Consider the following 26,695-nt stretch of genomic DNA (forward strand, 5'->3'; position numbering starts at 1 on the left):
TTAGCCAAGCCAAAGGACGGCAGGTTCATGGTCAGAGACAATGTGCTCTAGAGAACAAGTGGAGGGCGCAGCTGGACAGCCTTTGGTTAATACCTGGGCAAGATGAGTAAGGTCAGAGCGTTCAGTCCTGCGGAGGGCACTCGGAGGAGATTGTACGCATGACTGACAGACGCCTCCTTCCTCTCGGCAAAAGCCAAAACAGAAGAAAAGATTTTTTTGGAAGGATCTGGAGGCGCCTCTCGTCTTGTGGAGCAAATCCCCATGGCGTACACAGGAGACCCATGCCGTGCTTGAGAATCTCACGCACCAGAAACCCTGCCAGATGGGATGAGGGCGCATAGGGAGGAGGGAATCAGGCCCCGTGGGCAGGAGACCCGGGGGAACGGGGAACCGGCAGCTGCTGGGCTGCCTTTCTTGAAAGAAAGCGTGGCCTGCAGGGGGAGCTGCGAGCCCAGAGGGGAGAGCCTTGAGCCACAAAGTTATTCCCAGGCCTTGCCAGCACCTCGTGGGGTTTGCCTGGCTGGGCCCAGTGACGCCCACTTCCTTCCGCTGTCTCCCCTTCCACTTGTCTTCCCCCTTGGGGATGGAAACGTCCTGTGCCTGCCCCACCTTTGTATTCTGGAAGCAGGTAGCATTTCCTGTGTCAAAGATGGCACGTGGAAAGGGGTTTTGCACTGGGATGGATCATGCAAGTGTCACCCATACCTGACGGAGTGACTTAGGTGACGTTTGGGGCTTGACTTGATGCTGTTGAGAGTTTGGGGGACCTCAAAGTTTGGGGTAATTTTCCATGTGAGGTGGTTGTGCTAGAGGGTCGTCTGCAGGGGGCAGAAGGAGGTCTCCTCCAAACGTCCACACCCTAGTCCCTGGGATCTGTGAGCATGTTACCTGCGCAGCAAAAGGTTTAAAGTTGCAGACGGAGTGAAGTTGCTAATAAGCTTGAGATGTGGAGATTGTCTGGGCCCAGTGTAATCACAGGATTCCTTAAAACTGGGGGAGGGGGCAGAAGAAGGGGAACCAGAGCCGGAGGGCGGGACGAGGGCTTGGCCTGGTGCCCCTGCCTTGAGGGTGGAGGAGGGCGCTACGCAAGGGATGCAGGTGCCTCCGGAAGCCGCGAAGGACCAGGAAACAGATTCTCCTGCAGAACCTCCAGAAGGAGCCAGCCCTGGCAAGGCCGTGATTGTAGCCCAGTGAGACCCACTTCTTGACCTGCAGAACTTGGTAACGATCGGCGTTGTAAGTTTGTGCTCACTTGTTCCGGCAGGTGGGAAACTAGTACATCTTGAAGGTGGGCCATGGAGCTCTTGGAGGGTCATTTTGAGGGCGCACAGAGATGGCCTCTGAAGGCACTTAGTCCAGGGCCCGACACCCAGGATGAGCTGGACAGACAGCAGCATAGACTGCCATCCCACCTGAGCCCCAGGCGGGCTCACTGCCCGGGTCAGAGGTGCTGCCTCCCTCGCTTCCGTCCGTCCCAGCTGCCTTTCTCCTCCGGCCGGCATCACTGCCCTGATGCTCCCCACCGGTTCTTTCTCTTCCTGTCACTGGTCATCTCCTCCGCTCCCTGCTAACCTCCAGCCCTTGATGAATCACACCGGCAGAAATTCGACTCGATGGTGGGGAGTGGGGTGGATCCAGGAAGGGGAAGCATGGGGGTGGGGGGAGGGGAGAAGCCACAGGGTGGGGCTGGTAGCCTGGGGTGAGGGCAGAGGGGAGTGGGCACTGAGCTGCAGGGCGAGGGAGAGGCGGAGCCACTGGCGAGGGCTGGGCCGCTGCTGGTAGTGAGCTCCCTGGCGTGGGAGAAGTGTGAGCTGGGATGCTGTAGCACCCTTCCCTGAAGCTGGGTTGCGGGACTTTGAGGGTGCGCCCCCCTCTCCAAGCTCTGAGGCCTCAGGGCACCAGCAGTCGCTTGGTCTCACAGCTTAGGAGCCTGTGGGGCCCTCTGCCTCCACTGTCAGCTGACAGCACGCACGGTCTAGGGCAGGCTCTGAGCAGAGCAGAGCACATCCTCCTCGCGGGCCTCCACCCTGCCTCTGCCACCTGCTGGCACTCAGAGCTCCTGGGGGGGGGGGGGGGGCGGGGCATGTGTCTGTTCACTGGGGCCGCAGGCCAGCAATGGCTGGCCCCCAACGTGTGTCGGTGCCTGAGAACTGACAGTCCTGAGAGACCGTCCTCTTACCGGGTGCCAGGTCCACCACCGTCTCCCTTCCGGTGTAAGTCCCCGTTTCAGATTGTACCTTACAGAAATAGCATGGGGACCGTCTGGCTTACTGCTCAGTGTAAGTGCTCAGGGCAGTGTCTGTTGCATAGCAAGTTCCTTATATACACTTTATATTAGTAAATATTAATACTAACAGTCTTTGGCTTCGCTTGCCTTGGTTTCTGTTTCTTACAACCAAGAGGGAGCTTGGCGTCAGAAGGGGGGTGGCACGACGAAGGGGTGCGGTGGGCAGGCGGCAGGCGTGCTGTGATACTCGGGATTCCCGTCACGTGGCCCGCTACGGCTGACACTTTGCAGTGTTCAGAGGGCCAAGTAGAGGAGGATGAGGTCTGTGCGTCGCCGCTCATTGGGTAAAGCGGATGCAGAGCCACCGGTCAGGGAAACTGCTGCCGCGGCCGGCAGCCCAGGCCCCCGGGAGCTCTGTGGTCATGCCCAGCTGACCTGGAGCAACTGAGGCCCCTCCTTCAGCCTGTTTCTGAGCTGCGGCTAACGGGACACCGTGCAGCTCAGTGACTGCAGTGGAGCCTGTCCCTCAGCCCTTCGGAAGTACCTTCTGGGCGCCCACCCCCCTCAGAGGCACGGTGCTGTTCCAGGGCCAGCACGGGAGGAGCCCACCCAGCTCCGCAACCCCAGGTTCTTTCTCACGTCCAGGGCCTTGAGCCGAGCTGGAGGCCGTCGTTCTGGCAGAGGCGCCCGGGGCCTCGGCAGCACTCTGCTCCAGCAACATGGCACAGGGCATAGGAGCGTGGGCTCCGGGGCTGGCCCCGCTCACCAGGGGCCACGTGGCCACCTCGGGGAGTGGTTTTGTCACACGGAGGTAGGGGGCGGCTACAGGCATCTAGCAGGGGGAGAGCAGAGACGGTGTTGATGTTCTGTAGAATGCAGGTCAGCCCCCGCCGCCACAGAGGACCACCCGGCCCCAAATGTCAGTGCCGTGGCGGCCGGATCCTGCTGTGGAGACAGCTGGGTGTAGTCAGGCCCTGCCACGAAGCCACGTGCCCACGCGGTCACGCTGTGCCTGATCTTCACATACAGGGAGAGGGTGCCTGTGTGGGAGGCCTGGGAGGGCTCCGTGGGCGTCGTGGTCTCTGTTCGGACCGCTCGTCGGGGACCACTCCTCGCCCATCCTCAGGGCTCTGTGGTAGACTCCCAAGTGCTCCTGCACGACCTGGGGCTGGGCAGCCCTGGAGCTGGTGGGGGATGGATGGCCGGTGCGTGGTCATGGTGCCCGTGTGGCTGACAGGCGTGGTGGGCACGGCTCGGGCCACTCCCCTCCGCGGAAGAGGCCAGCCCAGGTTTTCCTGGGGCTGCCAGCCAGCAGCCTTCGCCCATCACTTCCAGGGCCGTGGGGCATGGCACTCCATCTGCCCCTTACCAAGAGAGGAGCGAAAAGAAGGTCCATCCTCCAGGTGCCAGGGTGACCCCATGGGGTCAGGGGTTGGCACTAGAGCGGCAGCGGCAGGGCAGGGCGGCGCTCCACGTCAGCCGCAGGCGTGCTCCCCTGTGCCCCTGGGCCTCCCCTGCCCCCAGCCCAGCACGTGATCCCTGCTCGGTCTGGGGCAGCCTGGGGGGGGCAGTCCCCAACTCCGCCCAGGAGGCTGGCCTCTTTGTCTGGAGCGTCCACACCCGGCAGAGCCCAGAGGAATGCACGTGGGGGACAAGAGCTGGACCCGGTTGTCCCACATCCCTGCCCCACCCCCGCCTGGACGGAGACTGGCGTCGGGTATTTTTACTGAAGGAATTTATTGTTCCAGAACTAAGGTTGCTCACAGTTATTTGACAGGGGATACACGGGGTGGGGCTTGTTCGTTTCCGTGACGTCTGCGTGTGTCCCGAGTACAAAAGAGGAAGGCTAACAAGAGGTATTGCTTTCGGTGTCTTCTGTCTCTGGAGAAGCCCCTCCCGCTTGTACCGCGTGGCTTATGCTGTTATAGGTGTTTAATTGTTTCTTATGTATTGAAATCCCAGCCTGTGGTGGGGGGGGGGGGGTCAATGTAACAGAAGCATTAAAAGCTGTCCACGATGGGAGGGGGGCAGGGCGGGCGGGGAGGCGGAAGACACACCAAAAGCAAAGTGGACTCGTTACAGCGAAGGCATGCAATCACAACCTGCCATCCTGGCCCGCCGCTGGCCTGGTGCCTCCCAACAGCGGCCAGGCCCCCCGCGCACTCTCAACACCACGGGGGCCTGTGCCAGCCTGGAGGGACCGGGCCCACCAACAGAAACAAGCAGAAGCTGGGGACAGGGACGGAGTGAGGCGGCCACACCCCGTGACCTTGCTGTGTACAGAGAACACACACTGCGGAGGATGCCGCCAACTTTTTTCTTTTCTTTTTTTTTTTTTTACTTTTTGTCATTTTAGTAAAAAACCCTGCGGTGCCTCTGCTGTCCCGTGTGTGGGAGCCAGCCCAGGGCCTTCCTCCGATCCCCACTCTCAGACAAAACCAAGATGGTCCCCAGCCTGGGCCTGACAGAGGGGCCCTGGGCAGGGCCATCCTGCTAGGAGACAGCGCCCTGCCCCGTCCCTACCCCCCCACCCCGTGGGACTGGAGTTGCGTCTACACAGTAACCGGACAGAACATGGGACAGAGCGAACCGCGCTGTTCTTTAAATATATATATGTGTATGTATATAGAAAGAACCAAGAGCAAAGACCTGAACACAAAACCTAGCCCTGCCCCAGCGGCTCCCCCCACCCCCACACCCTTTTCCAAAAACAACCAAGAAAAAAAAGTTTATAAAAATATCTTGCAGGAATTCTTTAAAGTTTACAGTAGCTTGCCGGCGCTGCATCCACCGGCCTGCCCCCCGCCGCCCCCCAGCGCTCCGACGGCTCCCTCCTCAGGGCGCCTCCTCGGTCCCAGACCCCGCCCTGCCCAAGACACACAGATGGCAGGAGGACGCTGCTGCTGCCCCTTCCCTGAACAGAGAAGTGAAAGAAACTCAATAAGTTAAAACAGCAAATAAATAATACTGATCTCGGCCAGCCGTGGAGCAGGCAGGCGGCTCCGGTGCCTGCAGGGTCAGGGTCCACCCGGGCCAGGCAGGGTCGCCAAGCGCGAGAGCACGCTGCAGCCCCAGGCGAGCGGGGAAGGGGGGGGGGGGGGGGAGGGGGCGGGTGGACGCGAGCGAGCGGCGGGGCGGGCGGGCGGCTGCAGGCAGGGGCCGTGCCGGGGGAGGCCGCGTGCAGGCTGGCCGGCGGGCCGGCTGACTTCGTCTGTCCCGCCCGCCGCGGCCCGGCCGGGGAGGTCGCCGCGAGTCCGGAGCCCGGCCGGCCGGCCGGCCGGCGCGGAGCCGCCGCGCGGGTGGGCGGGGCCTCGCCGCGGGCGGGGCGGGCGGGGCGGGCGGGGCGGAGCCGCCGCGCGGGTGGGCGGGGCCTCGCCGCGGGCGGGGCGGGCGGGGCGGGGCGGCGCGGCGCGCGGGTGGGCGGGGCCTCGCCGCGGGCGGCAGCAGCAGGAGACGAGAGAGGGCGGGTCCGCGGCAGCTGCCTTCGGTCAGCCGGTGTCCGGCGCGGAGCACAGAGGACGGCCTCGTGGAGGTGACATGTTAACTTTTCGGGATAATTCCTGGTATCAGAGCGGAAACAGTGGCGTTGTCAGAGGCAGGCAGAGAGAGAGACAGTGAGAGAAAGAGCGAGCACGGGCGGGCCCCGCCGCAGGCGCTGGCCCCCGGTGCCCCCTTTCCTTTCCTCCCCGGCTCCGCAACAGTCTAGCCGGGCGGACGGGCGCGGCCCCGGGTCCACGCGGGCGGGCGGGCGGCGGCGGGCGGGCGGGCGGCGGGGCGGCCTTGGGGGCCACTGTCAGGGCCGTGCTGGGGGAGGGGGCTATGTGTCTAAGGCTGCTCGCGGCGGGCGGCGGGCGGCCCCGTCTTGGCCGTGTCCTTGCCCGTTGGGTACTCGGCGTCCCCTCCAGGGCCGGGGCCAGCGGCCGCGGAGTCACCGAGTGGGCCGTGGGCACTCCGCTTGGCGGGCGTGCTGGGGGCCTGGGCCGCCTGCCCGTTCTTCTCGTCTGAAAAAAGTTGTTTAATTACGTCAAAGAAGTTACTCAATGGGCTGCCTGGGTACACAGAACAGAAGACAAAAGAGAAAAAAGAAAAAAGAAAAAAAAAGAGAAAGAGGAAGGGGGGTAAGGAGAGAGAAAGAGAACAAACAAACAAATGAACGAAGGGGTCTCCACGAGAGAAAGAAAACCCAACGAGATGAGGTCTGAGCCGGGCGTGGCAGGCGGGGGGGGGGGGGGGGGCAGGTGGGCAGCAAGCGAGGGTGGGGGCAGCAGGTGGAGAGACCCCTCCTCCCTCACCGCGCCTGGCCCTGAGGCCCTGGCCCCCCTGCACCTCAGCCGCCCCATGGCCTGGCCACCCGGCCAGCCCCACTCTGGAGACCGAGGCAGAAAAGCCACCACTGCCACAAGCCCCAGGGCTGAGCAGGACCCTGGGGCCCCCGGCTGCCCCCTCGCACGGGACCAGGGAGCCTTCTCTGGGCTGGGGAGGCTGGAGCCAGTGTGCCCGCCACGCTCCTCCCGGGAGGCTTGGAGCCCGGCCCCCGGCCAGCCCAGGCAGCACCGCATGGACACAGAGGTCAGCAGCAGACACACAGATGGACGGATGGGTGAACAGGCATGGAGAGCTTGGGTATGGGAGGGCTGGGGGCAGGCAGCCAGAGTGGGGGCCCTGATCCCAGAGGAAGAAGGCAGAGATGGTTTGACCACCCCCACCGGGGGGCCTTGTCCTACTGTCCAGGTGCCTCCGCTCTACCTCTTAAACCTGACTCCCCCAGCCCGGAGCAGTGGGCAGGGGAGTGCGTGCACGGCACCCTCCCCCACCCCACCCTCCAGTGGACAGAAAGCTTTTACAGCAGCCTCCTGCCCAAGGTCTGGAGTCCACCCAGACCCCAGACCAGAGCCCACACAGACCCTTGCTGGCCCTGGGGCGTGGAGACCCTTGACTGATCTGAGTCTCGGGTTCCCTTCCTGGCCTGCCTGGATCCTAGGGCTGGGCCAGTGGCTGCCCTAGGGGGTGGGTGACCGAGGCTGCTCCTGGCAGAGGTGGGGGGGCTGGGGGGGCCCGAGTGTGCGTGTCTGGGCCCCACGTGTATACAGGGACCCCAGGGTGGCCCTAAGGGTGGCAGGGGTAGCACCCAGCCAGGAGCGGGCTGCAGGTGGGGGTGACAGGCTGGGGGATCCCAGGTGAGCGTGAGGGGTTCTTACCACATTTGGAAAGCCTCCCCGTCATCATTTCCATACAGTTAGTGGTGTCTGGAGCACAGAATGGAGAAAGGAGGGAGGGAGACGTGTGAAAAAGTCTTCCCACTCGGAGCCCAGGCCAGGCACTGCCCTCAGCCTCTGGCCGGGCCCTCGGGGAGGGGCAGAGCCCGGGTTGGGGGCGGGGCCACGGGGGGGAGGGGCCGGTGCTGCGGGGGCTTGGCACGCTGGAGAAGGAGGCTAGGAGGCTGGGAGGGGAGGAGCCCAGAGCAGGGGGGTTGGGGCAGGTAGGGTGGGTTCCAGCTGGAGTTGGGTGGGACTTGGGGGGGGGGGTGGTGTGGAGCCTGGGGTGTGGCCGGCTCAGACTGTGGGCAGTGAGGGGGGGTGGGGCAGTATCCCGGTCAGAGGAGGGTCCTGCTGCAACCAGCGCCTGAGGGCAGGACGGGGCCCTGCCCATCGGGTGCCCCGCACCCACCTGGCCCTCCGTCTCCTCTGTCCTGCCCTGGGCCCGAGACATGTGCTCTGGAACCGAGAAGCTCAGGGCTCTGGTTGTGGCCTACTCTGGACAGGTGAGTGTCCTCATCCTGCCACTCTGCAGCTCAGGCAGCTGTATCTGCCCCTCAGCCCGCGCTCGCACCCCGTTCCCTTCTGCCGGGCCTGGGAGTGTTGGTGCTCCAGAGGCCTAGAGTGTAGGGCTCCTCAAGGCTCTCACAGGGGCCTCTGCTGGGTGGGATGTGAGCTCTTGGCCTCCTTTCCCTAATTGGAGTGACCACCGGGTCTCTTGCCCTATAGCTAAGGGGCCCCCACTTCTGCCTCCTGCTCACAGTGGCTCTAGAACTGAGCTCGACAGACAAGAGCGTCCAGACCGGGAGGGAGGGTGCTGGGAAAGGCCAGAGCGTACAGGAGGCCTAGGGATGGGGCCAGGGCATGGGCTAGGATCCTGGATTAGGCTCCCCAGGTCCCAGACCCCCTGAAGGAGGTCAGGGGAGACGGGCCTGGAGCCCAGAGGGGGTACCCGAGAGTTTGCAGGGACACAGCTTTGGACGCAAGGCTGAGTGGGGTCAGGACTAACAGCGGCCCCCGCTTTGGGGCGGGGGCAGGACTGCGGTGGGGTGTGGAGCCCAGGGGAAGAGTAGCGCCCACCTTGCTCACTGCTGTGCCTGGTACTTGGCAAGAGGGACGCCGGCTGATGGGCAGAATGACCCAGCCAGGAGCAGGCCTGGGTACCCTCTGGGCAACACACCGGGCCCTGGCCTTCGCTCACCTCCCTCAACAAGCTCTGTCCTTCCCTGGCCTCAGTTTCCCTCTGTCAGCCCTGCTCTGCTCTGATGTGGAGGCCTTGCAGGCTCCCAGGGAGCCAGAGGCACCTGACGCCTGTCCCCCCCGCTCCCTGCCTCCAGTGCCAGCCTGGCTCCCAGAGCCCACTCCGTGGGCTTAGGGCTAGCATGCTGGGGGCACCCCAGCCCTGACCTGCCAGTGGGGTGAGGAGGCACACGTTGGGGGTGAAAAGGGTGAAACACATACAATGGAATGAGGATGGCAGGGGCAGGGTGGATGAGCGGGGCTGGTCTGGCCTCTGGGACCCCACCAGGCTGGAAAAGGGGCCCCCTGAGGGGTTGCTCAGAGAGGCAGGGCTCTTGCTGGTCGCCGTGCTCCCCAGACCCTAAACCCAGACTGGGCCGTCACGGCAACAAGTGCCTCACCACCATCCTGACAGGACCCGCACACCCTCGCTAACGGACAGCTGCGTGTGCACATGCCCGCCCGGCCCTACACAGGCTCACCCACCCCTGCAGCGGGCACGTAGCCCACTCCCCACCAGGTGCTGAGCAGCGAGGACCCTCGGGCTCTCGGACCCCCAGCACCTCCAGGCCTGGGCAGCCCCTTCTCCCTGTGTGACCACCGCCCCCCCGCCCCCCCCCCCCCCCCCCCCCGCCGTAGGCCCAGCTGGGGAGTTCTTCCTTTGGGCACTCAGCCCACCCCCTGTCTTGCTCAAGGCCAGACGATCACGGGCCTGTCACGGGGAAGTCAGGTGGCAGGTAGCCCCACCGTGTGTCAGCCAGCGTGGGCGCTAGGCCCACAGCCTCGCAGGGTACGGCTGGGGGAGCCCGGAGGGTGGCACGCTCCCCGCAGGACCTTGGCCACTGCTCTTCTGGAGCCTGCTCTCACCGGCCTGGGGCCAGGCTGCCCGTGTCCGGCTGCTCAGCCTGGGTGCTGGGCCTAGACGGTCTGTCCAGGGCCGGGAGCTGGCCGCTGGATGTGTGAGCGGGCACGGGGTGCCCTTCTTGGGGCCAGTCTGGCTCTCGCCAGAGGCTCTGCCCGCAGCCCCCTCCCTGCCCCTGCGGCGGGGCCGGACACCTTACCTGCCAGCGTCAGAGGCTACTCTCGTAGCTGGTGGCCACCTTCTGGCCCTTAAGCCCAGCACCCCAGCTTAGTCCTGGCGCTGGCGGGGGGGGTTCTACAGTGGACAAGAGGCGCCTTTCAGTGTGGTGTGCTGGGCCCTACCTCCCTGGGTGTGCAGAGACGGGCCGGCCCACTGCGCCGGGGAGGGCCCTGCCCCCTGGGGGGCAGCGAGGTGGGCACGTCGGAGGGGGCCACACCCCTGCTCACCAGCCCGCAGGGCAGCCCAAGCTGAGCCCCCGCCTCACCTGACAAATGCTGGGCGGAGGGCTGGTCGTGTGTGCTCAGTAGCTGGGTCTGAATGGTCTCCACGACCCTCTTGAAGCGGCGGCTCGGGCCTGGGGGAGATAGGGGGTCATGCCCAGGCCCAGGGTTAGCCCGGAGCCCGTACCCTGGGCCAGCGGCTCACCTGACAGGAGCGTGAATGTGACAGAATAGATGCCATTCTCCTTCTGCGCTGCCCCGCCCTCGGTGTAGGTGATGTCCACCTGGAACTTGACCGGCTTCTGGAACACCGCCGGGCCCCCTGTCGCCTTATACTCAGCCCGGAAGCTGGTCTGGGAGATGACGCTGTGGCTGAGGCTGGGGATCTGCAGGGCGGCAGGGTGGTGTGAGCGTGCAGTGCCCGAAGCCGGTCCTCCACACCACCCTGTGGACCAGGCCGGAGCCCCTAACCCTGAACTTCCGTGCAGGCTGGGACACGAGAGCCGAGTGGAAGAGCAGAGGGTGGGGGGGAACAGGGAGGCAGGAACAAGGAGGGCGGCGCAGGCCCCTGAGAGGAGCGGCGGTGGCGGCCAGGATCAGGGCTAAAGCCTGTGCTGTGCTTTGCGAAGGTGCCTCCGGAGGCTGAGGCCACTTGGCCATCGCTGAGCTCGGGCAGAGGGGCCCCTGTGCACCTGAGTCACGGGCAGCAAGGGGGCATGCCCCTGAAGACGGACTCAGGAGGTGGTTTTGCCTTGGGGGGGGGGGGGTTACCCCTAGGACGGCGCTCTGCTGCTCAGGAGAGCAGCCGTGCCAGGAGGCTGAACGGGGTGTCGGCCGAATCCCCATCACACTTGGGAGGAGCACTTGGGAGGGCTTGAGGGAGAGGGAGACCCAGACTGGGGGCACTGAGGAGGCGAGCAGGCAGGCTGCCCCCCACCCCCCACCCCGGGCCTGCTGCTGGCTCCTCCTGGCCCCCGGAGACTTCTCGTCAGAGCTCTAAGCTGTCCCCTCGCCCAAAGGGAACTTTGGCCGCAGCCGGGACGGCAGGGCCGAGGCCGCACTGAGCCCAGGGAACCACACTGGCGGGTCCTGCCCACCCTGGTTGGGGTGGCCCAGCTTGAGCTGCAGGAGTGCCGTGGTCCTGGGGCACCCAGCCCCAGGCGAGGCCCCCTGACAGGACCCGGAAGAAAACATTCAGGGCTTTCTGCTTCACACACTCAAAGGTCTCGCAAAGACAAAAGGAGCACGCCCAGGGCCCGAGGGCAGCCCACCCTATGAGCCACCAGGCCTCCCTCAGAGACACGTGGGGGTGGGCGGAGAGCACACAGGGGACAGGCCTCTGGGACGGTTCCCGAGGCCACGGTATGTCCACCAGACCCAGCAGAGGGCCTTCTGTGTCCAGACCCCACGTCCCCTCCCTGGGGAGCTGCTACCATGGTTGCTGGTCTCAGTGAGGTGTCACCCCCCGGGGCTCAACCCCAGCCCCCAGCACTCCCGGCCCTCGGCCCTGGAGGCCCAGCCCCACTCTGAGCCCCAGCTCAGCACGACTTGTTTCGTGCACACCTGTCTCCCGCCCCCGACACACCAGTGCCTCCTCAGGAGCCCGCGGCCTGCCCCAGGCCAGGGGCCCACGTGGTGACCCTCAGGCGCCAGCCAGGGCAGTGGGAGCCAGTGGCTGTGTGGCATGCGCATCGCAGGTGGGTGGGGTCGTGGGGGCTCACCGACAGGAAGGCGTGAACAATGTCGGCTTTGATGGAGCTCAAGGGCTTGTCCTTGATAACCACGAAGATCTGTTCCTCCTTCTCCAGGTTGATGAAGTTCCCAAACCACGACTTCTTGGCGAGCCTGGGCAGGGGGGCGGGGGCGGGGGCAGGGTCTGCTCACTGTCGGCAGAGATTCTGGGGACAGGCCCGCGCTCCCCTCCAGGCCGAGGCCGGCTCACTGCCCTGCTGCCCCCTCCCCATCCCCCACTCTTGCTCTGCCTCCCGACTCCTCCCCCCCCCCTGCCCCGCTCCCGTGCCCGCCTGGGTCTGGGCAGTGCCCAGCAGAACCCACCACAAAGGAAGGTAGAGCCCAGCCTCACTCCTGCTTCAGCCACCGAGTTTTGGGGAAATTGGCTCTACGCCATCCCTGAGGGAGGTGCCCCTGCCCTGGGGCTGCACGGGGAGCGGGCGCAGCGCGGGAGGCCAGGGTAGGGGGTCGCGGCTGGCCGGGGAACTCTGCACCCACACGTGCACCCACGTGGACACATGGATGGGGGGGGGGACGCTGCGTGGAGAATGGGGGCTGGGGGCCCAGGAGGCTGTGTGCCCCTCCCACCTGACGGGGCAGCCTTGGCTCCCCGGGGGCCACCCTCTGTCCTGGAGGACCAGGGGCCGCCTGGCCGTCCACATTCCTGCTGCCCAGCCCGCTCACCCCGTGGAACACGGAGGCTGCTTCCAACCCAGCTGCTCTACTGGGCAGGGCAGGGGCCGCATCCTCCCGCACACGCTGAGCCCCTCACCTCACTGGCGCCCAGGGCTTCCCTTACTGTCCTCTGTCTTCCGTCCGGCCTTGTTATTCTGCCCTGCGTCTGGGGCCACCACGTGCTCAGAGCACACCAGCGCGGAGACCCTCGGTTGGCCCCACCGTCCTGCCTCCCGCATTCACACGCCCGTGCCGGCCCCTCCCTTGGGAGCCCCGAGAGTGACAGATGTCGCCTCCAAGAACACGTTGCACAGGCCGCGACTCCTGCTTGCCAGCAGGTCCCCACGGCACTGTGACAGAGCCAGCTAACACGACGGAGAGGCCCGTAGCCGAGGAACCCGCGTCCTGCCCACAACCACACGAGCTTGGCGCAGGCCCTGCTCCTGCTGAGCCTTGAGAGGACCACAGCTCGCCGACCGCCTGCAGCAGGGGGCCCACGGGGCCGCCCAGGGTCCTGACCCACAGAGCCCGAGAGGAGGAACGCGTGTCGTTGAAGCCGCTAAGCTTTGGAGCGGTCTTCCAGGCCGCCGTCTCGCCGTCTCTCACCGCATCAGTGACACCGGACCCGAGTTCCGCCCGTCAAGCCATCAAACACGCCCATTCAGACCTCGAGGCAGCCAGCGAGGCACAGGCAGGGCCCCGCCGGGCACGTTGCTGCAGGCCCAAGCGGCCTCTGCTCAGCTCGGGGACCCTGACCCCACAGTGCACATCCCCCCACCCCCATTCCTGCGTCCCCGCCAGCCCTCTGCTCTGCTTCCTGGCCCTGGAGCGCAGGCTTCTGCCCCAGCACCCGTCCCCAGGGCCTGCAGCCCGAGAGGTACTCAGGAGTCCGTCTGGAACCCGCCGCGGGTTCTCTTTCCCCTGCTTTGACAGAGATGACAGAAGAGTCACTGAAAACGTCATTTGTTTGTACCCTGGGAGCCCAGCTGCTGGGCAGCTGGCACAAACAGTCCCGTGCCTGAGGGAGCCAGAGAGGCTCTTGCCGGTCGACTCCACAAGTCAGCTCGGCCACCCGGGCGGCTGCCAGGTGCTGCTGCTTAGACGTGCGGTAGCCAGGCGTCTCTGAGTAAAGCAGACCACTCTCCAGGATGTGGTGGGCCTCATCCAACCAGGTGAAGGCTTTGAGAGGGAAGGCTGCAGTTTCCCTAAGGAGTTCCGCTCGACAGAGCACCACGGGGTTCCCCACCTGCACATTTCACACTCGGGGCTGCAACATCACCCAGACCTGCTTATTTCCACCTGCCGAACCCACGGCCTGAGGCCTGCCGGCCCCCACGAGCACGTGAGCCAGTTCCGAGAAACAGCCCCACGTGTACACACTGGTGCGCTCGCACCCCACCGGGCGGGGGGACCCTGACCGACACGCTGCCGGCGAGGATGTCCCCTGTAGGAGGCGGGGCTGGGGATTAGCTGCACCGAGCTCCCTGGGCGGCTGCGCACCGGCCGGGTCCCATCGGGACCCCCAGGAGGGGCGAGGCCCCCAAAGGGACTCAAGAACGGGAAGGCCTCAGGGCATCAGGTGCTGTGGGACCTAACTTGTCCGCCAGCACAGCAGTCCTGTTACAGGGCTGTCTGTGAGTGGTGACAGCAGCAGGAAGGGTCGACCGACGAGGCCCTAACCCAGCACGTGGGGCCCGCCCGCCGCACCTGCCGCGGCCCGGGTGTCCGCCCTGCCTGCAGGCGCCGCGTCCCCAGGCCCCGCATGAAGCCTGCCCCATGGCGGCACCTTCTGCTCAGTCAGCAAGACCGTGGCCTTCGAATAGGCTGCCCGTGTGAGGCCATGGCGGCTTCCTGCTCCCCTCGCTGGCCCTGTTCCACACCCACGCCTCGCTTCCTGTTTGCGCCATGCTGCCAGAGCCGCAGGCCAAGGCCACCACGAGGGCCAGGAGGGTGGGGGCGGGGGGCCTCTCCAGGGTCTCTGCCACAGTTGAGGCCAGCTGCGGGGTGGCCGTGGCTCCGCTCGCCCATCGCCTCCCTCGGGACCTGCTCCTCCTCAATGGCGATGGTTAGCTGAGGGCACCCTCCCGCAGTGCCACCCTCCGCAGCCCGCTTCCTCCTCCGCCTCCTCGGCCAGCGCCATGTTTTCGCCTTGAGACCCTCCATCCTGACGAGCCCCCAAATTCCTGGACGCGTCCTGGGCTCCACTCCGCCCTTGGGAAGCCCGTGTCAGCACGGCCCAGCGCTCCTCTCCCCGGAGGCTGCCTGCCGCAAGCACCACAGTCCAGCCCTTCGCCTGCCCCCTGTGCCCCGCGCGTCCAGGGCTGAGCCTGCGCCCAGAGAGTCGTGAGCACGCCTGGCCACCAGGGCTCGGGCTCAGGGTCCACACGCTTCCCCCAGTGTGGAGCCCGGGCTTTCAGGCTGGTGTGCGGCAGTCCGTCTCCAAGGCACGGCCGTGCCCTCCCTGGTCTCCAGCCAGGCTCCCTACCCCAGACCCAGTTCCCTGACCTGGCGTTCACAGCACAGGACACAGAGCTGTGAGTGCCGGAGAGGAGGTGTCCCAGAGGCAGGAGGTGGAGGGGGCACCTGGGGCAAGCACAGGGTCACAGGGAGAAGGAATAAGCACCCGGAGGGGCTGGGGTGCTTTACCCCAAAGCCCTCGCGGGTCCCCAGCCCGCCATTGTGGGAGGACCCAGCACCAGCCTCCCCACGCACTCGGTGTCTGGGCACCAGGAGGGAGGCCAGTGGCTCACAGTGGACGTTGGGCAGTGGCCACTTACTCTGGGGACGACTCCGGGGTCAGGTTGGACATCTCCTCGGGTGTTGGAACTGTGCACACGGGAAGGACAGGAAGGGAAGGCGTGGTGACCCTCTGCCCTTCCCTCACCAGGGATCCCCCTGCACTGCGGGCAGGGTCTTAGGGAGCCACCCCCCAGGCTCTTGGGGGCTCACCACCAGAGCCTAGGGCCGCGGGGCAGTCCCACGGTGCTATAATCGGGCTGTGCTTTCTCTAGCCTCCAGCCAGCCCTGCTGTCACCAACAGCCAGCCATGGTCCCCCCACACCCGCCCATCCGCTGTGCTGTAGGCTCCAACAGCCAGTGGAGCTGCCAACCGACCCTCGGCACTCAGCGTGCAGGAGGAGGCTGGCCACCGCTGCCCCGGTCCCACGGGCTTCTGACTGTCCTCGCCCACACCCGCCCCTCGGCTGGCTCCCCTCCCTGGGCTCAGGTAGCCCGGCCGGGCCACACCCACCAGGCCCGCAGGCTGGGGAGTAAGCAGGCATCGGAGCTGCTGCCTGGGCCCTTGCTGGCCTAGACGACTCAGGCCACTGCCGGGTGCTTGTGATGGGGGGAACCAGGAAAGTGGGGAGGGGGCGGCCCCTGCCACCCCGCCTGCCCCACCGGCCCCCCTCCCCTCCGCTTACCCTGCAATTTCCGGCGGTGGAAGCGAGGTGACCCCAGGAAACTGTTCTTGATGGAGTTAAGCCGTGTCCTCCAGGGCACCCCTCCGACGCTGGGGCTGGACGGTGGCGTGGGGTTGGGTGTGCCTGCCGGGCTCTCCTTGGGCGTGTGCACGGGCGTCCCCTTAGGGGTGGGGAGGGGACTACCCCTTGGAGAGGGGTGAGGGGTCACCTGTATGGTGGGGACAGATTTGGTGTTCGGTTCAGTCCCAACGGGTGGGAGCCGGGTGGGGGCCGGCACGGTCGGCGGGCCCGGGGGCAGGGCCAGCTGGGGGCCTAGGCCCCCCGGGACAGGGGGTCGGGCCTGGGTGCCGGCCGGGAGTGGGTTGGACTTGGTGCCCTGCAGCGGCTTGTCGGTCAGCTTGGCCTTGCTCGGCAAGGTCTGGGTCTTGGGGTTGGGCCGCGAGGTGGCCTGTGGAGGGAGGGTGTGTCCGGGCCGAGAGGCGCTCCGACAAGCTTCAGGCTCCACGGAGGTGGCCAGGGGGCAGGCCACAAAGGGGCTCTCGGGGGGCGGGGGGGGCAGGGCAAACTTTCTAACAGGCTACAGGGCAGGCGCGGAGGGCAGGGATCAGAGCGCGAGGGGTCCCCGAGAGCCACCGTGCATGCGCCCACCCCCGCCCCGCATGCACACACGGCACCAGGAGAACCAGAAAAGCAACGTTCAAGCAGGACCCCAAGGCAGGACCAGCGGGGGCAGGCAGGCGTGGGGGTGGGAGCGGGTGCCATAAAAGTACACAAATAACACAGGAGAAAAACAAACAAAACGAAACAAAACAAAGACGTGCAGTTAGCGAGGGCAGCGGCAACCGCGGGCGGCCCCAGCAGCTGGCGAAGGGGGCCTGCTTCCCCGGCTCTGGGAGCCTCCCCTGCCCCCCGTGCACGCCGGGCCCGTCGGGGCGGGGGGCTCACCCGGGGGCTGCTCAGCGGGCTGGTGGAGAGGCCCGAGGAGGCGCCGCTGATAGACCTGGACCTGCAGACACAGGGGCGGGCAGGTCAGCTGGGAGGGGCCGTGCTCTCCACTTCTGTCCCCCAGGCGGACCCTCCACGAGGACGGGAGCCCTGGCCGAGAGCCTCGAGGCGGCCCAGGGCTGTCCAGCGGTGCCCCCCCACCCCCGTCTCTCCCCAGGCCCGGGAGGGCCCCGCAGCCCCATCGGGGTCCCCGTCAGAGCCCCAGTGGGGTGGCTGGCTGCCTGCCCCCCCCCAGGGGCTCTGCCTCTTCTCTACGTGGGAGCTGCCCCGGGTCCAAGGCCCAGGCCCAGGCCCAGGACGGCACAGGGGAGCCCTCGGCAAGGGTCTGTCGGGGGCTCAGGTGGCTAGAGGGACGGAGGGAGACGGGTGCCTCCGGTGAGCTGAATCCAGCCCGTGCCTGGTCCATTCTCCAGGCCCCGGGGGCCCTGAGCCCGGCCAGAACCCCCAAGGCTGAACTGTCACAGGCCCCGAGTCCTGCGCTTTGCTGAGCACCTCCCATCCTGCCACGTGGGCCACCAGCTGGGCACCAGCCCAACCCTTCCATGCCCATGGCCCACCTGCCCAGCCCAGAGCCACCCACAGCACACCAGCCTGCGGCCCTCTCCTCCTGGCACAGGAGGGCCTGGGCAAGGCAAGGCCGGGGTAAGTGTTGGCTGAAGCCACGAGCCTAGTCCACCACTGGCCCCGCTCGGCCCACAGACCTGGCCGGGCAGGCACCCGGCACCCCAAGAGGCCTCGCTCCACCACACCACACGGCCTCAAGGGAGGGCACACCACGCCCGCTCAGCCCTGGGTACTGGCACCTGCCCCCTTTCGAAGAAGGAAATGGGGGGGGGGGGTGTGGTGCCGAGGCAGCCACGGGAGAGAAAAGGAAATGAGTGAAGGCCCACCCCCACCAGCCAGCCTGGCCCTGAGAGGGCTCCCGCCCACCCGCCGGCCTGCCTGCCCGCACCTTGGCCCAGCCCTTGGGCCTCAGGGAGGAGCTGAGCCCACTCTGACCAGGGCCCCGGCACCTGTGGGCTGGGACCCCATGGCAGCGACCCTCCGACTCCCCCACCTAACACAGCCACGGAGCCAGGGGGTGGCGCTGACCTTGCTTCCGGCCCCCCGGCCCAGCATGCCCGTGGCCAGGACAGGGCCCAGAGCCAGGCCTGGGTCCAAAGCTTCCGGATGCTGGGAAAGGAGTGGGGGCCGTCGGTCCCAGCTGGCGCCCACCCCAGCAGCTGCAGGCCAGCAGGGCAGCAGCCGAGAGCGAGGGCCAGCGCCCAGGGCCTGCCTGCCACTGGGCCAGCCATGCGCTTATCACTTGGCACAAGGGAACCAGAAAAGCAGCAGTGGGAGGAACAGGGGTGGGGGCTGCCTCCATACCCTCCTGTCTAAGCAGGCGGCCCCGGAAACCAGGCTGCACCTGCCCGAGACAGAAAGGATGGGGCCGGCACAGAGAACAGCCAGGGCCGGGCGACAGGTAGGCGGCAAGAGGCCAGCGGTGAGCAGGCGGGGACACGGGCAGGTGTGGAGGCAGGGGGAGGGCAACAGGGGTGAGGCCCAGCCACCGTTGCCCACAGGCAGCAGGCCCTGCAAGGTTGGGGGGGGGGGGGCTGCTCAGGAACACCAGGCCCCATGCAGAGACCCCTAAGACTGTCATGCCTCCTGCCCCCTCCTGGGGAGCCTGCGGCCGCCTTGGGCTGTCACCTCCACTCTGGCCCCTGTGGGCAGCAGGGTGACCCCAGGACCCAAGGCCAGCACAGAACAGAGGAGGGGAGGTTTACCAGGGCTACACAGAGGGGGGCCTCACAGCCTGCAAACACTCGGGGGGGGTCCCAGGGCAGGGAGAGCGCAGTGGGTCTCCCAGCCCTTCTCAGGCCGGCCATCGGCCTTGCCCCAGCAGCCCACACCTCCTCGGGGCCTCAGCCCCGTCTGGCCCAGGCCCGTCCCCAGCTCGCTGGAGGGTTCCCTCGCCAGAGCCGAGAGGGCCGGATGCGCCTCGGGCCCAGCCCTGCCACCAGGCCCACCGTCGTCTTCGGGGCTGGGGGGCGGGGGATGGGTGGGCAGGGTGTATACCTGTCTTCTTTGCTGAATTGGGGGTGGGCTTCAGCGATATCCAGGCTTTTACTGAACATTGCTTTACTACAGCAGGAACAAAGCGAGAAAACAGAGTTACTGACGCAGCCCCAGCAGGCGGCCTGGGAGGCCGGACCTCCACACAGCTCCACACGGGCCGGGCACGTGGGCGCGAGGGGAGGCCAGGCAGGAGGGTGCCAGGGCCACAGCGCACCCCAGCCTGATGACCTGCCGGGCAGGGTGGCCTGGCCGGGCCTTGGAGGATACGCCCAGCACCCACCAGCAGCCCTAGGGCCCCTCCAGCCCCGGTGCGGAGCGGCCAAGCCAGAAGAAGCAAAGTCTGGAGCACCAGCGGCAAGTTGGGAGGTGCCGGGAGGAAGGGGCTTTTCCAGTGACCACTGGGATGGCCCACGGCTGACCCGGTCCCAGCACCTCCCACCCCAAGGTGGCCAGGCCTGGAAGGCAGAACGGGAGACTCGGCCCGGTGGCCTCCCACGCCTGGCCCCTGTTCTAAACGGGTGAGGAGGGAGGGACGTGGGGTGGCTGGGATGAGGTGGGCCCCACGTCAGCAGTCGGCCTGCCCCGGGCAGGCCGAACGGGAGGCCAGGAGCAAGGCTCAGGAAAGGTGGGCTGGGGAGAGGTGGCCTCTCACCCTGGGGGCCTCCTGGGGAGAGGGGTGCCCACAACCAGCAGGACGCGAGGCAGTCAGGGCAGGAGCTCAGCCAGCAGACACCTTTCTCCCCACCACCCTAGCCAGCCTCCCAGTGCCAGAGCCCACGGGCAGCGGGCCGTGGTTGTCCGGAGCCAGCCTGTTGCCCCGGGGAAGGCCTGGGACCACCGAGGGAGCCGTGCCCACTTTAATCCTGACAGTGATCCTGTTTCCTGGCAAATTCCTTGGGAGGCCCGGCTGGCCCCAGCACCTAGCCCCCAGCTGACCGGAGAGCTGGGACCTCCCATGGTGGTCTCCATGCCCCAGAGCTCTGGCTAAAGCCCCTGCCTGGGCAGGAACGTTGGGCCTCACCCCAAAAAGACCCCGCCCAGTGCCAGGGTGAGGATTTGATTTGCCAAGGGCCTCTCCCAGCCAGCCAGAGTCCGCGGAGGCTCTGCAGGACCAGGACGCCCTTCCTTCCTCCAGGGGGCGCTGCTGGTTCAGCCCACACCTGCTCGCCGCCCCCCCTGCCCCCCCCCCGCCCCGCGTCCCCTCCCCCTGCCCACCCCATCCCCACCACAGAATTCCATGCCCTTGATCCCAACACTACCACAGGTGACCCAAACACGGGGCCAGCATCAAGTGGGGACAGGCCTCCTAGGTAGCTCTGAACGTGGCTTGACCACCCCCAGTGTAGCCAAGTCCAGGCCACTCCAGTCCAGCCCAACCCCTGACTAGCCTGGTTCAACACAGGCCAACAGAGCAGAGCTCTGCTCAGCTCAGCCCAGCCCAGCTCAATCCAGTCCAACCTAATCCATCCCGATCCAGTCTAACCCAGCTCAGTCCACCCCAGTCCACCCCAATCCCACTCGGTTCAGCCCAGCCCAGCTCAGTCCGGTCCAGCCCAGTCTAGCCAAGCCCAGTGTAGCTCAGCCCAGCCCAGCCCAGCCTAACCCAGTCCAGCTCAGTCCAGCCCAGCACAGCCAAGTCCGGCACAGCCAAATCCAACTCAGTCCAGTCCAGTCTAGCCCGGTTCAGTCCAGTCCAGTTCAGTCTGGCCAAGCCCAGCCCAGTCTAGCCCAGCCCAGCCCAGTCTAGCCCAGTCTAGCCCAGCCCAGCTCAGCCAAGCCCAGCTCAGTCCAGTCCAGCCCAAGCAGCCCAAGCAGCCCCACCGAGCCCCCCCCCCGCCCCCCCCCGGCACAGCGCGTGGTCCAGCCCCACCCGGTGGCCTTGGCCCAGCCCCAGGACTAGGGGGCAGAGGCGAGCCACGCCAGGCCCAGCACAGCCCGTGAGGAAGGAGCGCCAATGCCGACCAGGCCGGGCCACCAGGAGGCAGAGTGCTGGGTCCTCCTGGAAGGCACGCACCTCTGGCCATGCTGGGCCATCTCGATGGCCCGCCGCGCGGGCACCGGGGAGCCGCCGTCTGTCACGCTGAGCACCTCCATGGACTTGCGTTCCGGCCGCCGCTTGCCATGCCGGTTCAGCATTGGGGAGTCCACACGCTTCCGAGGAGGGTCTGTGTGCAGACAGGGGTCAGGGCCAGGCAGCCCGCTGGGCCTGGAGGGGGCAGCATGGGACCAGGCCACCCTGGGACCTTATACCTATTTCGTTTCTGGGGGGCAGGTCCTCGTCCTCATGGCTCGGGTACCTTTCTTTCCGGTCCAGGAGAAGGAAATAGATCATTTTCTCCTGGTTTTCCCTGCAGTGGGTGAGAGGCAGGGAGAAGGGTCGGCAAGTCCATTCCCCCGAGGGTCCCGCCCCCCGGCCACAGCGCAGCCCCCGCCAACGTACTCCTCGGACAGCAGGTCCTGCAACAGCTTGTTGCGGTCCCGGAAGCAGCCCAGCGAGTGCATGCTGTCCAGCACGTCGGGGTCGATGTCCTCCAGGCTGGGCAGCGAGCGGATCTGCACCTTGCGGGGGATGGGCTGCTCCGGCTCCGGCTCGTTCTTGCCCCCTCTGTGGATGACAGGCACCGTGGGGTCACTCACCCCCACCTCTGCAGCCTGGGGCTTGTCCGCCCCCACCCTGAGGTGCTGGGAGGGCGGGGCCCACCCCTTCCTGGGGCCCTGCAACTTGCTGCTCTCCCTGCACCCGGCCCCTGCACACCTCCTGCGTCCGGCCTGTGCCCAGCGCAGGCCGGCCCGGGGGCCTTGAGAGCCAGGAGCGGCTGAGGCTGGGAGCCGGCCTGCGCTGGGCTGGGTCGCCCCCCGCCTTCCCTAGCAGGCCCTCCAGGCCACGGTGACGGGTGACAGGCAAAGCAGGTGATGTGGGAGGAAAAGCTACTTACATATACCATATGTGTTTCTGAATGTGCTCTAGCTACAAGGAAAGAGAAACAGGGAGTTAGTACGAGCAGGGAGGGAGGAGCCCACGTTAGGAGGCCAGAGGGGGGCGGGAGCACGGGGAGGGAGGACCACAGGAGTGTGCAGAGAGCAGCACAGGAGGGGTGGGGAGGGGAGGAGAGAAGGGACGGGGTGGGGCAATGTGGGGGGAGCATGGAGAGGGGCCGCACCCCTGACCTAGTACCCCTGACCCTGCGTATCCCAAGTGGAAGAGGAAATGCTGGCCTAGAGAAAGAAGGAAGGTGGGCAGGGCTGGGGGCTGCAGGCAGGGCTGGGGGCAGAGGGAGTGAGCAGGGAAGCAGAGTGGCCTCCTGGGTCTGGCGGCTCCAGGCCGAGGCCAGGGGAGGAGAGCAGGGGAAGCGGCCAGGGCGGCCCTCCTTGTGCACAGGGAGGGGCTGGGTGCAGGTGTGAGCGGGAGGCTTGGGGGCCAGCCCTGCTCTCCCCCCAGCTCCACCCAGGACAGCTTGGCTGGGAGGAGGGGAGAGGGTGGCCCCTTGGGCACCGGGCCGCCCCTGTCCTGCAGAGGACAGTCAGGGGAGTCCTGCTGCCCTCGCTCTGGGGACCTGCCATCCCGGCACTAGCTGAGCCCCAGGGAGGCTGGAGACGGCCAGCTGGGGGCCTCTTGCAGAAGTGGGAGCTTACCCCCCGCCACCCTCTCTGGTCCCCAGCTGTCCTGGGGGGCGGTGGTGAGGAACTATTCACACCGACCTAGCCCTGGACAGCCCGGGAGGCAGGGGCCTGCCAGGCACACCAGCACTCCCAAACCACGTGTGCATCCCTGTGTACCCGCCTGTGCTTGTGCACACACGCCCGCGCAGCTGTGCACACGTGTACGTGCACACGGTTCCAACCCTTGTGCTCCCTCTCACACACGCCGTACGCACCCAGAGCCCCCCATACCACACTCAGGCACGGGCCGGCCCTTCCCTCTGGGAGGAGGCTCCGGAGACGGGAGCCCGGCCCTAACAGGGTGGCCCCTGGCAGGGATCTCGCAGGCTCCGGGGGGGGGGGGGGGGGGGGGGGCCCTCCACGACGCCTGGGACCCACCGTGAGGCGCCGGGCCGCGTCCACCTCGATCATGCCGCGCAGCAGGCTCTGGCAGTCGGGCGGGATGAAGTGCGGCATGTGGAAAACACCCCGCTTCACCTTCTCCAGCAGCTGCCTCAGGTTGTCGTCGTCAAAGGGCAGAGCCCCCTGCCGGCAGGGACCGGGGTCACTTCAGGCGGGGCGGAGGGGGGGACGGGCAGCACCACGGGAGGGAGGGAGGACGGGCAGGGGGCTCACCACCAACAGGGCGAACAGGATCACGCCGCAGCTCCACACGTCCGCCTTGCGGCCGTCATACTTCTCCCCCTGCAGGCGGCAGTGGGGTGGGCGGGGTGAGCGCCCGGGGTGGGGGGCTTCGCCCAGACCCAGGGTCGGGGAGGGAGCCAGCCGGGGCCTGGGGGTCCGCACAGCTGACGTGGGGAAGGCCCTTGGTCAGGCAGGGACTAGGGTGGGGGTGTGGGGGCAACGGCCACTTACCCGGATCACCTCGGGGCAGGCGTAGTGGGGGGACCTGCAGGCAAAAGCGGCGGTCAGGTCCGAGGCCCCGGGCCCTGCTGCCTGCCCTGGCTGTCCCACCCCACCCGGACCTCCGGGCTGCCCCCAGGACCACAGCAGCGCAGACACCCTGAGGCACGCTCTGCCCGCAGCAGATGCCCCGCTGTGGGGCCCTCAGGCCCAGCAGGAAGCTCAGGGGACTTTGATGGCAACCCCCTTACAACCTAATCCCCGCTGGGTACACTGTGTGCTTCTGGGGGAGACAGGGGCTGTGGAGCCTCTGGGCTCTGCCACGCTCGAGGCCATCTGCCTGCCGTCCGGGTCCCAGGAGAGCACAGTCAGAAGAAGGACCTTGGGGCGCTGCCGAATGGGCTCCGCAGAGAGATGGCCCGCCCGGGATGCCCCTGAGCGAGCAGGTGGCCGCTGGGACTGGACCAGCCTTCCAGGACGCGGCCAGAGAGCGGAAGGAGGGCCTGGGCCTGGCGGGTCACTCACTGCACGGCACTTGGGAGCAGAATCAGGGAGCGGAGCCAGAGGTCCTGGGGCTGTGGCCGCCCCACCCCCACCCTGCCCCCCCCCCCCCCCCCCGCCCCTGGCCGCAGCAGAGACCACTGGCGGCCTGTATGGGGGGGCGGGGCTGGGGGCTGTGCCCGAGCGCAGGGCCTTCAGGGGCAGCGGCCCGGCCCCCTCCTGGCCCTGCGGCTCCGCTCACCCGCAGCTGGTCTCCAGCAGGCTGTCGCCAACCTGCAGCGACGCCATGCCGAAATCCGCGATTCGGATGTTGTTCTTCTCATCCAGTAGAAGGTTTTCTGGCTTCAGATCCCTGTGGCTGGGAAGGAAGGCGGGAATGAGGCTGACCGGTCCCCTAGCTGCCTCCCCCTCCCCCAAAGCCCACCCACACAGCACGGGGCCAATGGCAGCCCAGCCTGGTGATGTCACAGGCAGCCAATCAGAAGTCGCCTGCCTGGCTGCTGGGATGGAGCAACGGGGACCCTCTGGGGTCACACCACGTGCTCCCACCCATCCTGGGCAGGCTCTGCCTTACTCTATGGGGTCTCCCCACCATAAGAGCTCTGGGCTGAGGCCATCCCGAGCCCCTCCAGTCCAGGGTGACCTGGCCCCAGGAGCCCTAAAAAGGCTGAGGAAGGGGCTCCCAGAGCCTTGGGTGGACACCTGGCAGAAGCTTCCTGATGTTCATGAAAGGGGTCAAAAGAGAATGTGCTGTCTGCCCCAGGGGCAAGGGGCGGGGTGGGGGGAGTGCAAGGGTGGGGAGGGGGTACCTGGTGGGGGATGGGCACCTGGTGGGAGACGGGGGGGTGGAGTGGGGGGGGTACCTGGTGGGGTGGGGGGCACCTGGTGGGATGGGGGGCACCTGGTGGGAGATGGGGAGGGGCACCTGGTGGGATGGGGGGCACCTGGTGGGATGGGAGGGCACCTGGTGGGGTGGGGGGCACCTGGTAGGGGATGGCACCTGATGGGATAGGGGGTACCTGGTAGGGGATGGGGGCACCTGATGGGATGGGGGGCACCTGGTGGGATTAGGGGGCACCTGGGGGGATGGGAGGGCACCTGGTGGGGGATGGGCACCAGGTGGGAGACAGGGGGGATATGTGGTAGGAGACGGGGGGGTACCTGGTGGGGTGGGGGGCACCTGGTGGGGTGGGGGGTACCTGGTGGGATTAGGGGGCACCTGGGGGAATGGGGGGCACCTGGTGGGGTGGGGGCACCTGGTGGGGAATGGGCACCTGGTGGGAGATGGGGGGGCACCTGGGGGGATGGGAGGGTACCTGGTGGGGGATGGGCACCTGGTGGGAGACGGGGGGTACCTGGTGGGAGATGGGGGGGGGTACCTGGTGGGGTGGGGGGCACCTGATGGGATGGGGGGCACCTGGTGGGATGGGAGGGCACCTGGTGGGATTAGGGGGCACCTGGGGGAATGGGGGGGCACCTGGTGGGGTGGGGGAACCTGGTGGGAGACGGAGGGGGTACCTGGTGGGAGATGGGGGGGTACCTGGTGGGATGGGGGGCACCTGATGGGATGGGAGGCACCGGTGGGATGGGGGGCACCTGGTGGGGTGGGGGGTACCTGGTGGGATTAGGGGGCACCTGGGGGAATGGGGGGCACCTGGTGGGGTGGGGGCACCTGGTGGGGAATGGGCACCTGGTGGGAGATGGGGGGCACCTGGGGGGATGGGAGGGTACCTGGTGGGGGATGGGCACCTGGTGGGAGACGGGGGGTACCTGGTGGGAGAGGGGGGGGGGGGACCTGGTGGGGTGGGGGGCACCTGATGGGATGGGGGGCACCTGGTGGGATGGGAGGGCACCTGGTGGGATTAGGGGGCACCTGGGGGAATGGGGGGGCACCTGGTGGGGTGGGGGAACCTGGTGGGAGACGGAGGGGGTACCTGGTGGGAGATGGGGGGGTACCTGGTGGGATGGGGGGCACCTGATGGGATGGGAGGCACCGGTGGGATGGGGGGCACCTGGTGGGATGGGGGGGCACCTGGTGGGGTGGGGAGCACCTGGGGGGATGGGGGGGCACCCGGTGGGGTGAGGGAACCTGGTGGGGGATGGGCACCTGGTAGGAGACAGGGGGGTACCTGGTGGGGTGGGGGGCACCTGATGGGATGGGGGGCACCTGGTGGGGTGGGGGGAACCTGGTGGGATTAGGGGGCACCTGGGGGAATGGGGGGGTACCTGGTGGGGTGGGGGGCACCTGATGGGATGGGGGGCACCTGGTGGGGTGGGGGGCACCTGGGGGGATGGGGGGCACCCGGTGGGGTGAGGGAACCCGGTGGGGGATGGGCACCTGATAGGAGACAGGGGGGTACCTGGTGGGGTGGGGGGCACCTGGGGGGATGGGAGGGCACCTGGTGGGGTGGGGGGCACCTGGGGGGATGGGAGGGCACCTGGGGGGATGGGAGGGCACCCGGTGGGGGATGGGCACCAGGTGGGAGACAGGGGGGGTACGTGGTAGGAGACAGGGGGGTACCTGGTGGGGTGGGGGGCACCTGATGGGATGGGGGGCACCTGGTGGGGTGGGGGGCACCTGGGGGGATGGGGGGGCACCGGGTGGGGTGAGGGAACCCGGTGGGGGATGGGCACCTGGTAGGAGACAGGGGGGTACCTGGTGGGGTGGGGGGCACCTGGTGGGATGGGGGGCACCTGGTGGGGTGGGGGGCACCTGGGGGGATGGGGGGCACCTGGTGGGGTGAGGGAACCTGGTGGGGGATGGGCACCTGGTA

At 67.3% G+C, this 26,695-nt stretch overlaps 1 protein-coding gene across 10 annotated transcripts in view; it reads right to left on the reverse strand.

Moving 5' to 3' along the window:
* Positions 1–5,668: 5,668 nt before the first annotated feature.
* The window catches only part of BRSK2 (BR serine/threonine kinase 2), a 60,146-nt gene continuing 39,119 nt past the window's right edge, over positions 5,669–26,695 (reverse strand). Inside the window, exons 5-22 of one of the 10 annotated variants that reach the window (XR_003972201.1) lie at positions 24,163–24,279; positions 23,433–23,466; positions 23,193–23,261; positions 22,956–23,102; positions 21,854–21,885; positions 21,358–21,522; positions 21,168–21,265; positions 20,932–21,082; positions 18,918–18,983; positions 16,797–16,857; positions 15,852–16,059; positions 15,207–15,255; positions 11,745–11,868; positions 10,229–10,409; positions 10,068–10,157; positions 9,783–9,877; positions 7,426–7,473; positions 5,769–5,787 (exon numbers count right to left, since the gene is read on the reverse strand). Coding sequence is in view for 8 of the 10 variants with exons in the window: in XM_030331327.1 (XP_030187187.1) it covers positions 6,053–6,276; positions 7,426–7,473; positions 10,068–10,157; positions 10,229–10,409; positions 11,745–11,868; positions 15,207–15,255; positions 15,852–16,059; positions 16,797–16,857; positions 18,918–18,983; positions 20,932–21,082; positions 21,168–21,265; positions 21,358–21,522; positions 21,854–21,885; positions 22,956–23,102; positions 23,193–23,261; positions 23,433–23,466; positions 24,163–24,279 (1,864 nt within the window). In the remaining 2 variants the exon portion in view is untranslated. Of the gene's footprint in view, positions 5,788–6,035; positions 6,277–7,425; positions 7,474–9,782; positions 9,878–10,067; positions 10,158–10,228; positions 10,410–11,744; positions 11,869–15,206; positions 15,256–15,851; positions 16,060–16,796; positions 16,858–18,917; positions 18,984–20,931; positions 21,083–21,167; positions 21,266–21,357; positions 21,523–21,853; positions 21,886–22,955; positions 23,103–23,192; positions 23,262–23,432; positions 23,467–24,162; positions 24,280–26,695 lie in introns of those variants that run through there. The other 9 variants (XM_030331330.1, XR_003972202.1, XM_030331327.1 and 6 more) reach the window with 9 other exon arrangements.

This window comes from Lynx canadensis, chromosome D1 (genome assembly GCF_007474595.2).
Source record: "Lynx canadensis isolate LIC74 chromosome D1, mLynCan4.pri.v2, whole genome shotgun sequence".
Lineage (NCBI taxonomy): Eukaryota > Metazoa > Chordata > Mammalia > Carnivora > Felidae > Lynx > Lynx canadensis.